General features: G+C 39.2%; 1 protein-coding gene across 1 annotated transcript in view; it reads right to left on the bottom strand.

Moving 5' to 3' along the window:
- Positions 1 to 7,346: 7,346 nt before the first annotated feature.
- Positions 7,347 to 11,244, bottom strand: part of C5H12orf56 (chromosome 5 C12orf56 homolog) — a 111,588-nt gene continuing 107,690 nt past the window's right edge. Inside the window, exon 13 of the mRNA XM_036761834.1 lies at positions 7,347 to 7,476. Coding sequence (XP_036617729.1) covers positions 7,347 to 7,476 — 130 coding nt within the window. The remainder of the gene's footprint in view (positions 7,477 to 11,244) is intronic.

Raw genomic sequence — 11,244 nt, 5'->3', positions numbered from 1 at the left:
TGGCATATGTATGTATATACATATATGTATGTACATGTATGCATATATACACAAGTGTATGTGTTGGTATCTATAGCTCTACATGCATTTTATATACAGCTACAATTATACAGGTACTCATATGGACACATATATTTGGAGAGCAATATATACATATGCATGAATCTGTAAAACATCAAAACCCTAAATCACTCTCTCTTTCAGCCCCACACCCTTATGTAAAGTGTCATGATTTCCCATCTCCTCCCTTCAGGTATCCCAGTGGGCCTACTGTTTCTTGCCATCCTTCTGCTTCTGGTAGTAAAGGAGAAATTGGATTCCTCCAAACCTGCCATGAGTGAAACAATGGGAATGGAAGTTGCCTAAGGCCTGATTGACTCCCCCTTCCTTACCAAACCTATTCCTACAAGAAAACCACTAGATCAGTCTATGTTCCAGATGCATTTTTACCTCTCCGAACTTGCAGAGCTATAATAACACATGTCAATAAAATCTGTTGTACAGCTTGAGCCCCCAGCTAGTAGTTCCAACAATTAGAAAGAGAATATAGGAGCAACTAGGTGGTGCAGTGAATAGAGCATCAGCCCTGGAGTCAAGAGGACCTGTGTTCAAATCTGGCCTCAGACACTTGACACTTACTAGCTGTGTAACCTTGGGCAAGTCACTTAATCCTGATTGCCTTGCCTCCCCCCTGGAAAAAAAGGAAAGAGAATCTATTATTCTTTCCTTCCCACTGTGTCCCTGGCCAACTACAACTTCCTTCTCATCTATATCTGATCCCTTAGACACACATACACATACACAAACATACACACACAAACACACACACACACATCCTCTGTACCTCTCCTCCTCACATACACCAAATGATGATATCTGAGAAGAAGCAGTTTCTTTTGAAAGTACATGGCAATTAGAGATGTTAAAAAAAAACCACTCAAAACAATGAACATTGGGATATGGACTCAACGTGAGAGTCAAAGTGATATAAAGGATAGGGGAACAGGAGTGTTACCAGTTTTGTTCTCAGGAAGAGCAACAGTTATCACCGTTCCACATCCACTACAGATGACTACAGTATTTTCTAGTGTTTCACTTCCAGAAGGAACAGCAGCTGTGGTAGCAGCTGGGGTGGCACTAGAGAGCCTCCCAGGGGGGCCTGTCTCTGGTCCTCTCTCCCCATGGGGGCCGTTGGTCATGCCTCCTCATGTGGACCTCATGTGCAGCCCTTACCTCAGCTTGCTCATTTCCCGTTTCTGGAGAAATGTTAGATCTCCCTTCTAAAGGAGAAAGAAAGACATTCCCTTTCCAACATAGTCACACACTTCATTGTCCTTGAATCAGACTGAATGTTTCTGTCCTGCAGGCTGCACTCCAGTTCTTTGGATAAAGGGTTGATACATCTGAATTTACTACATCACAGCTCACATTTAAATAGCACTTTAAGGTTTATAAAGCACAACAACCTTATGATGTAGATAATGCAAGCATTACTATTACTGAAAGGAAACAGAATTACGATTTTTGAAGGGAAACAGATTAGACAATTTTTGCTGGACTTGGTATTGGGAAGATCAGGGCTCAGATTTTACCTTTGCCACTTATTCATTGTGAGACTCTAGGATAAAGTTACTTTACTTCTCTGAGCTTCAGTTTCCTAATCTATAAAATGGGGAGAAAATAATTATAGAATCTATCTCACAGGGCTATTGTGAAGTTCAAATGACATAATTTCTATAAATGTCAATATAAATGTCAATCTCCAATTTTACAGATGAAGAAATTGTACTATCAAGAGAGGCTGAGTAAGGTACACAATAAAGTGTTATAACTGGGACTGGAGTGCTTTTGCAAAATGAAAAATACTTGTGCAGATCAAATTATTCCTTCAAATGTACCTAGGTGAACAATAAAAAGGATTATTTTTAAGGAAAAGAGGCAATTAAAAAATAAACATTTTAACATTTAAATCAGGTTCCAGATATTCAGTCCAACAAGCATTTATTAGACTTTTGCTACGTAGAAAGCGGTGTACTAGGCATTAGGATTCCAAAGATACAAATGAAGCTGTTCCTAACGCTGCCTTTTACTGGAGAAATACAACATGCACACAAAAAAGTATCTATCTATATCTAGACACAGACACAGACATATAGGATCATTTGAGGGAGAAACAATATTAACAACTAAGGGGATCGAGAAAGGCTTCCCATAGTGGGTAGTGCAAAAACTGAATCTTAAAGTTGAGTTAGAGATTCCAAGAAACTGGGATGCCTGTCTGCTTTTCTTTGTACGGCATACAGCACAGGTCCATAGGCAGTCAATTGGAAAAGAATTTATTAAGTATTTATTAAGTGTCAGGTCAAGAGCAAGGAGATAGGCAGAGTATAAGATCAGGGGAAAGAGATTATTACTGAATTCACAATGCTAGGCAGTTACCAGTATACCAGGGAATAGTCCGAGTTGAACTAGCATCTTGCTCAATGAGCCACAGTTGTATTTGCTGGTGGCAGAGGAAAACAATCCTTGGGACGTCCCTTTAGCTGGTGGGAAAACTTAGAGCACCTACTACACAGATAGTTAGAAGTCACGAAAGTCCATTAGTCATAAAAGGAATTCAGGGAGGTCTTAGACTATCTATGACTAGGTTCATGTGACAAGCCATTCCTTTGTGGTTTTTTTTTTTTGGGTGGAAGGGCAGGGCAATTGGGGTTAAGTGACTTGCCCAAGGTCACACAGCTAGTACATATGTCAAGTGTCTGAGGCCAGATTTGAACTCAGGTCCTCCTGACTCCAAGGCTGGTGCTCTACTCACTGCGCCACCTAGCTGCCCCTGACAAGCCATTCCTGATACCTTCTTTAACATCATTTACATTTCTAATTTTCCTGCATCATTGCCTAGGACAAAAGGCTTGGTAGTGATCTATTTCTAGTGGAAAGCCTAGCAAATATACAGAGGGAGAGAGAGGGAGAAAGAGAAAGACAGACAGACACACAGAGGATAGATAGATGATTGATAAAGATATAAATTTAACTATAAGATTATCAACCAGTTTTGTTTCAAGGAGTTATTTTTTTTTCTAGAGTTCTAGCTGTGAGCCTGCTTAAAGGAAAGGTTCCTGCTAGGCACTTATTCAAGAAGTTAAAACTACCTTCTTAAAATTTTCATTTATTTATTTATTTATTTTTAACTTCCTTTTCTTTTTAAATTTTGATTTTCAAGTTCTCTCCCTCAATATACTAACTATACATGTGAAATCATGCAAAACATATTTCCATATTAGCCATATTTTTTAAAAAGCAAGACAAAGAAAATAAGAAAATTATACCTCAATTTGCACTCACAGCGCATCTCTCTTTTTTCATCATGAATTCTTTAGAATTGTCTTGGGTCACTGTATTGTTCAGAGTAGACAAGTCTTTCACAGTTGATCATAATTACAACATTGCTGCTACTTTGCACAATGATCTTCTGGTTCTTCTCACTTCATTTTGCATCAGTTCGCATAGTTCTTGCATAGGTTACCTTTCAAAGTAAGCCTGAAGACCATGAATACACATAAACCAACTGGAAGATTTGACCATAGGTGGTGGCACCAGTCAGTACCACCATCCCCCAGCCCTCACTAAGTCAAATCACTCTGAGTAAACCGCTGTCTTTCTTTTCAACGTGTGGTTCAGATACCAGAATATTCTGTGTTTGAATTTTATACCATTTCCAAAACCAGGCCAGTCATCATACATTGAGAATCTGTGTGTCTAGAGTGGGGATCAGCCAACTACAGCCCATGGGATAAATCCAGCCCGCTATCTGTCTTTGTGTAGCCTGCGAACTAAGAATGGTTTTTCAGTTTTAAATATTGTATTTGGATATAACATTTCAGGAAATTAAATATAATTCCCTCCTCACAGCAGGGAAGCGGGGAACTACTATGACAGAATTTTGTATACATTGTCAGACGTGACCACCATACTGAGTATTTTACATACAAGGAAGGGTTCAATCTGGAAGGGATGAAAGGATACTTTTCTAGATTATTATCTTTGATACCTATTTTGCACACATCGAATCCCTAGAATAACTATCCCATATTCAAAATTTTGGGGGGCCCATATCTACCAAAAAAAAATAACACGTCATGAGCCTCTATTGGTCTACTTTTTCTCTAATCATATAGAAGATGTAATGAGGAAGAAAAAGTATTTAATGAAATAGCATAGTAAGGAGATTTGTAATAAAGAGTATGTGGGGGGAAGTAAGGTATAGGAAGACTAGAGAGGGAGAAGAGGCCAGATTTTAAAACCAGGGGTATGGTTTTAAAAGCTAAACAAAGAAAACAAAGAAAAAAAGCTAAACAAAGGACTTTATAAATGATTCTGTAGGTAATAGGAAGCCACTGGATTTTATTGAATAAGGGTCAAATAAATGGTCGGACCTACAATTCAATAGAAGTGCAATTTTGCACCTAAGTAGAGGATGAACCAGAGAAAGGAGAGATTTGAGGTAGAGAAACCCACTAGCAGGCTACTGCAAAGTCCAGGCTTGAGGTGATAAGGGTCTGTATCAGGGTGGTAGCACTGTCAGAGGAGAGAAAGGGGCATATTTTAGAGAAGTTATGAAGGTAGAAACAATAGTACTTGACTGCAGATTGTACATGGGAGAGGGGGTGAGAGAATGAGGAGTTGAGGATGATACCTAGGAAAGATTGTAGTACCCTTAACCACCACTGAGGTCTTAGGGAAGTTGGGAAGAAAGGTTTGGGTGGGGGGAGAAATGAAGATAATGAGTTCGGTTTTGGACATGTTTGGTTCAAGTGTCTATGAGACATTCAGTTTAAGATGCCCAATAGGTAGCTGGAGATGCAAGACTGGAGATGGAGAGGTGAGAGCTCGAGAGATAGATATGGGAGTCATCTAAATAGAAATAACAATTGAATCCATGGGAACCTGATGAAAATACTGAGGGACATAGTATAGAGGAATAGTATATAGGGCCTAGAAGTGAGTCTTGGGGGACCCCTATGGTTAATAGGCATGATTTGATCGAAGCATCAGCAAAGAGGACAGAGAAGGAATGATCAGACAGATTAGTGGAAAGGGCAAGAGAAAGCGGTGTCAGAAAAGTCTAGAGAGAAGAGAGTTCCAAGGGGAAGAAGGTGATTGATGGTGTCAATGGCTTCAGAGTGGTCGGGTTGTATGTGGATTGAGAAAAGGCCATTAAATTTGGAGATTAAGAAATTATTGGTAACTGGAGAGAGCACCTTTAGTTGAATGATGAGGTAAGAATCCAGAGAGTTAAGAAGCGAATGAGAGGAAAGGGGTAGAGACTGATTATGAACAGCCTTCTCAAGAAGTTTAGCCATGAATGTAAGGAGAAATAAAGAATAAATGAGTTTGAGCCAGAACAAAAAATAACTTGGGGCTTCAAGTTTAGTGTTCTCCAAACACTCCAAGCCCATATTTCTATCTTTATTAAGCTTATCTATCAACAAGAAAGCCAAATTGTTTGAGGACTATATTTCAGCTAGCAAAAAGTCTCATACTCCCTACACAAAATATTTATGATATGAAGACAAAAGGTATCACGAAAATGTTGGGGGTTTTTATTTGTTTATTTAGAAAGAAATCCAGTGAGAATTTTGAAATAAATCTTGTTATGACTGTGAGTAAACCTTCTTAGGAAAATCCAATCAATGACAGTTTCATTTCCTCCAGTAAGCCTGGTATAAGTCACAGAAGATAATAAGATGTTTTGGGTAAATATATTCATGTCCTCCAAATAATAATAGTCTTTTCTCTGCTCACCATAACTAATTATTGTACATGCTTGGAGTTGCTATAAGGCTTAGAATAGATATCTTTAGATGAGGAGGTGTTTGATCATTGGACCTTCTCCTTGGCATGGAGCAATTCTGTGGCATGGAGACCCTTTACTGTGTTTTGAGACACCCCCTACCCTCACGCTAGAGGATATGCATCTTTCTTATTTCCTCATTAGAATATGGCTAAGTGATGTCCCACAGGACTCTGTCCTGTGCCCTCTTCTCTTCTTCCACCACACTACTTTACTTGGTGATCTCATCAGCCCTCATGGATTTGACTATCTTCTCTGTGTTAAGAGTTACACTGCCCTGACCTCTCTTTTAACTTCTTGCGTCTCTAACTGCTTTTTAGAAAACTTGAACTGGATTCTAGTGCTTTCCCTCTGTTAATTATTTTTTATTTACCTTGTATATATCTTGTTTATTATATTTGCTAGTTGTCTCCCCTATTAAATTGCGAACTCTTTGAGGGCAGGGACTATCTTTTGTTGCTTTTCGTATCTCCAGCACTTAGCACAGCGCCTGGCACATAGTAGGAGCTTAATAAATGCTTATTGACTGGCCGGTGTGGTGTACTTGCCTCCTTGGTTTTTAAAAGCTCTTGCGTTCACGCCACCTTGTACACAAAGCCACCAAAGTCAAGGCTTGTTGGATGAAACTAGTTTATTACCATAAGACATCAAATACAATAAAGACATAGAAATGCATTAAGAGTTGGGGGAGAAAAATGCTATTATTGCGCACAGACAATTGCCTTTCCAAAAAGGAAGGAATGGAACTTTGCTGACAAGTGTACTACAGACTAAAACCAAATGGAAAAATTTCCTTTTTTTAAGAACATAGGTAATCTTAATTTTCCATCTTCTATCAGTAACTGATATTTCAGATTCCGGTTGGAACCATATGTTTATACTGATCTCTCCATGAAATATTGATTTCAGGGAAATCTAGATTGCTAGAGAGGCATGGCTACGTGGGAGGTAGCTGAGCTCTTACTCAATCAACATTTCTTTAACGACCACTCTTTTGTCTACCAAAAATATCTCATTCCAATGCCAATAGTGACTTCATTCAACTTGCTGTTACTCTACTGACTGGAACAGAGCAGGTTACAGTTTTTGGCATTGCTCTCCATGGACTTTATTTTCCCTTTAGAGCCTTTTTAAAGTGCCCTATTAGGCACTGCCCTGTTTAATATACTTCACTCCTTCCTCAAAATATAGAAATCTGAAAGCTCTTGGAGTACACAGACATCACATAGAGCTGTCATAATCTCACATAAGGTTGATGGGAAAAAAAGACATTTTTTTTCTCCTGAAAAAATCCAATAGCCTCTAGTGCCACTGGATTTATGAGAAAATGTATTTCACTGCTTTTCCGTTATAGAGAAATAGTTTCCCTAAGGATTCTGTTGCAAGAGAAGGTGAAATACAGGGCTCTCATGATTTGAAATTAGTGGCTGGCATGGTTTTAATAGGAATGGAAATGTGAATTTTTTTAAAGTTTTAAGCAACTTGTATTTATCTACGAACATTTCACACACTGCTCCTGTTCAACCAGGTCCAGAACTTCATGAATGAGCTGAGTAGTGGTCTGTGTAATTGGGTAGCACAATGGGAGTCTTTTTTCCAGGGTTGGCATGTGAACAAAGTACCTGCAGATCAGAAAGAGAAAGAAAGTGGATGAATTTTTAAAAAGGGAACTTTTCCAGTAGGCCACATCAGCAGACAAAAGCATCATTCTGGATCAAAGGATCACAGATTTAGAGTTGGGAAGAGATCAATTTCCTTTTGCAGATAGGGAAACTGAGGTGTTTGGACTCCCAAGAGATCTGTGGATAGACTTGAGGGAGTCCATGAACTCGTATGGGGGGGGGGGAGGGAACTACATCCTTATTTTTTCTAATTTTTTTTTGTAATCCTATATATTTTATTTTATGCATTTAAAAACATTCAGGCAACAGACATTTGTGACATAAAAAAGTTTGAGAGACATAGTTTCTAGGTAATTAATCATTGTATTAATCATGCTGGCAGATAATAAAAGGGATCAGTGGCACTCTCAAAATTCAAAGACCCCTCATGGGACCCACTCAACACTTATAAGCCCTTGGAAGGGTGGGTGCTCCTGACAGTAGCAATCTGACTCTGGTTAACGAGTAATGAGAGAATGAATATGATAATGAGAGGTGGCCCTATTCTAATGAGGGGCTAAGGGACATGACTGAATATGTCACTCATATACAAAGACTATCTCAAGCCAGACCACCCCCAGCCTGGCAATCTGGCCTGCCAGGATGGAAGATAATGGATGGGAATTCGCCATAAATTAAGTTCTTTGTAAGGTTCTTTAGCTGAGTGGGGTAACAATTCCAAGATTTCATCTCATCATCAGCCCTGCCCTTCAAAGAACTAAGCTTTGACCTAATCTCCAATTGAGGAAGGGAAAAAATCCCGGATCTCCCCAATATTTTGTCATTATGTATGTGCCAGGCACTATGCTAAGCAGTAGGAATACAAAGGAAGGCCAAAAAATAGTCCATGTTCTCAAAGAATCTTACAAGTGGTTCATAGGCTTCACTAGTTTGGCAGGGGGGTCCATGACATATCAAAAACATAAGAACCCCTGCTTTAAATTATACAATATTCTTTCTACTGCACACCCCTCCCCTCTTTCAGAGGGAGACAGTCTAAAAAGACTCAGTCTTTTCAAGTCCACTCTCTCTTCCACCCTTCTTTATTATCTGTACCATCTTTAATGCATATTCTCACTTACTGAAACACTTGAATTTCAACAAAGTAAATGCATTTCATTCATAATGCATCGATCACCAAGACATAAATGGACAGGTACCATACAATCTCTACCACAGAGCAAGCCAGGGCCCTTGCTTCTTGGCTCTCAGCTGAATAGTGTGAGGCTGGGGGTGGAAGCTGTGCTGAGAGGAGGGAACAGGGCAGGTGGGCAGTAGAACCAGTACTAAAAGTAGGCAAAGTAGGCAGCTACTTAGTATTTAAAATGGTGGAAGAGAGGGAGGGCAATGAAGGATAATTTTTTTTAATTAAAAAATACTTTCTCGCTAAACAAAAAAAAGCTAACCATCATCTTAGCTTTCAGAGAGTTGTAATCTTTTTTTGGTGGAGGGTCTTTTTAAACTTTTTTGTAAATAGTATTTCATTTTTTCCAATTACATGTAAAGATAGTTAGCAACCTTCATTTTTTATAAGATTTTGAGTTCCAAATTTTTCTCCTTCCCTCCCCCCATTCCCATTCCTCCTCTCCAAGGCAGCAAGCAATCTGATATAGGTTATGCACGTGCAATCATGTTGAACATATTTGAAGGACATTTTTAACATCACTTTTTACAAGCATAGATTCTACCATCTGATGCATCATGATGGCAAAGAAGTAACCCTGTAATACAGCCTTGAAGGCTGTATTAGTAAAATACAAGCTCTAGCGAGCCTTGACATTGGAAACACTTTGAGTACCGGCCACGCAGAAGATTTTTATATGCTATTCGAGGCTCACCTTAATTAACTGATGATGCATTTTTTGATCATGGCAACTTATGAAGACTTTCTATTATAGTATGGAGGCATTACAGTCAGTAAAGGAAATACTTATGGCTAAACTTAGGGGCCTTTTGAAGTACACAAATCACTCCAACTGAGTCAACTCCAAATTCATGTGATCTAGCCTCAACTGGGCCCTTGCCGCTACAGGGTAACCCTTTCATTCATCTCTGAATAGTTATGACACTCTCCATAGGACCTATTCTGAAACTTTCCTCCTCTTTCTCTTTCTCCAAGCCCTCAACTCCACCCTTACCCCTGCTCTATTATCAGACTATAGGCTTTACTGAAAAGATTGAGGCCGTCCATCACGAGCTTCGTTTCCCCTCTTCCAGAAGTCAAAATCTCTCTACATGTTCACTTTTGTTTCAGTCTCAGAGGATGAAATGGCCCTTTCCTTGATGAGGCCAATCCTTGATCTCATCACCTCTCATCTCCTTCAGGTGCTTGTCCCTTAGTTCATTTAGTTTATCATTTTCAATTTCATTCTTTCTCCTGGGTGTTTTCCTGTAACTTAAGATCATTCTTAAAACAAAACCTTTCTTTGCCTCTCCTTTCTCCCGAAGATACCATCTTGTGATGTCTCGTTCTTTTTTACTTCTAAGGCCTGAGGCAGAGTAGTCTAAGTTCATTGCCTCAGTTTCCCCACAGCTCATTCCCACCCCTAAACCCTTTGGAATTTACCTTTCAACTCCCCCACTTCGAGCCACTCTTTCATAGGTCCCAAATGACATATTAGTTTCTAAATCCAATGTTGTGGGGTTTTTTTAAGATCCATTCTCCTGACCAATGTTCTTTGAAGCATTCAACATGACTGACCAGCTTTCCCTTCCTGGATACTCTCTCCTATGTTGGATTCAGTGATTCTGCCCCTCTACAAGTTCTTCTATCTTATTTGACCTCTCCTTGATTTCTTTGACAGGTTCCTCTGCTCTCTGTGTGGCTGGCCCCCATATCTCCATTTGCGTGCTCCCTCACTTGGTGATCTCATCTTCTCCCATGAGTTTAATTATTATCTTTATGCAGAGGAGCCCCAAACCCATATATCCAGCTCCATTCTCTCCTCTGACCGTCATCTCCAAACCCTCCTCCCCACTTCCCAATTTCTGTTGAGGACAACATTATTCTTCCAGCCACCCAGACTCATAAACTTCAGTTATTTTTTTATTTTTCCCATTCATTCATTCCCCTACTTTTACATACTTTGAGGCATTACTTTTAGTTCTATTGATATATTTTGTTTTTATATTACATCAATTTATAGATTACTGCTATTCTGTAAGAAAGTTAAAAATAGTTAAGTAAAACTCCTAATACAGTGTCCTCATCTGGAAGTCCATACAACATTCGAAATCTGTAGTAACTCCCCCCTCCACCTCCACCTCTCTTTTTTAAAAAAAAATTAACAGAAATCTCTTTTTTCGCCATCCCATACCCACCCCCATTAAAAAGAAAAAAAAAATTCTTGCCCATGATCACTCACGTAGTATTTTGTGAAGTAAAGACTCAAAGTCAGATTTTCTAAGTCAAGCATTAACATCACAGTGATAAGATTAGGATCTCAGGGATGGATAGGTTAAGGATTTCAAAGTATAGATAGGGACAAGATGGCTCAAAGGGAAAGAAGCAAGTGGGACAAGGGAAATAGACATAAGATGAGCATTATACATGAGTTGACTTGTTTGCAGAAAAATATCATCTTAAGATTATCCAAAAGGATCCGACAGATAAACAGTACTTGGTAATTTGTTGTAAATCCTTCTTTGCAAAGGCATTGGACCTTAAGATCACAGCAAGGGGAACTGGATCTGGTTGGATGCAAAATGAGGCAAAGAGAATGAGGAAGT

The sequence above is a fragment of the Trichosurus vulpecula genome, chromosome 5 (genome assembly GCF_011100635.1).
Source record: "Trichosurus vulpecula isolate mTriVul1 chromosome 5, mTriVul1.pri, whole genome shotgun sequence".
In the NCBI taxonomy this organism is placed as follows: domain Eukaryota; kingdom Metazoa; phylum Chordata; class Mammalia; order Diprotodontia; family Phalangeridae; genus Trichosurus; species Trichosurus vulpecula.
Note: the sequence above shows the minus strand (reverse complement) of the source record. Positions and strands in the feature narration are given on the sequence as shown.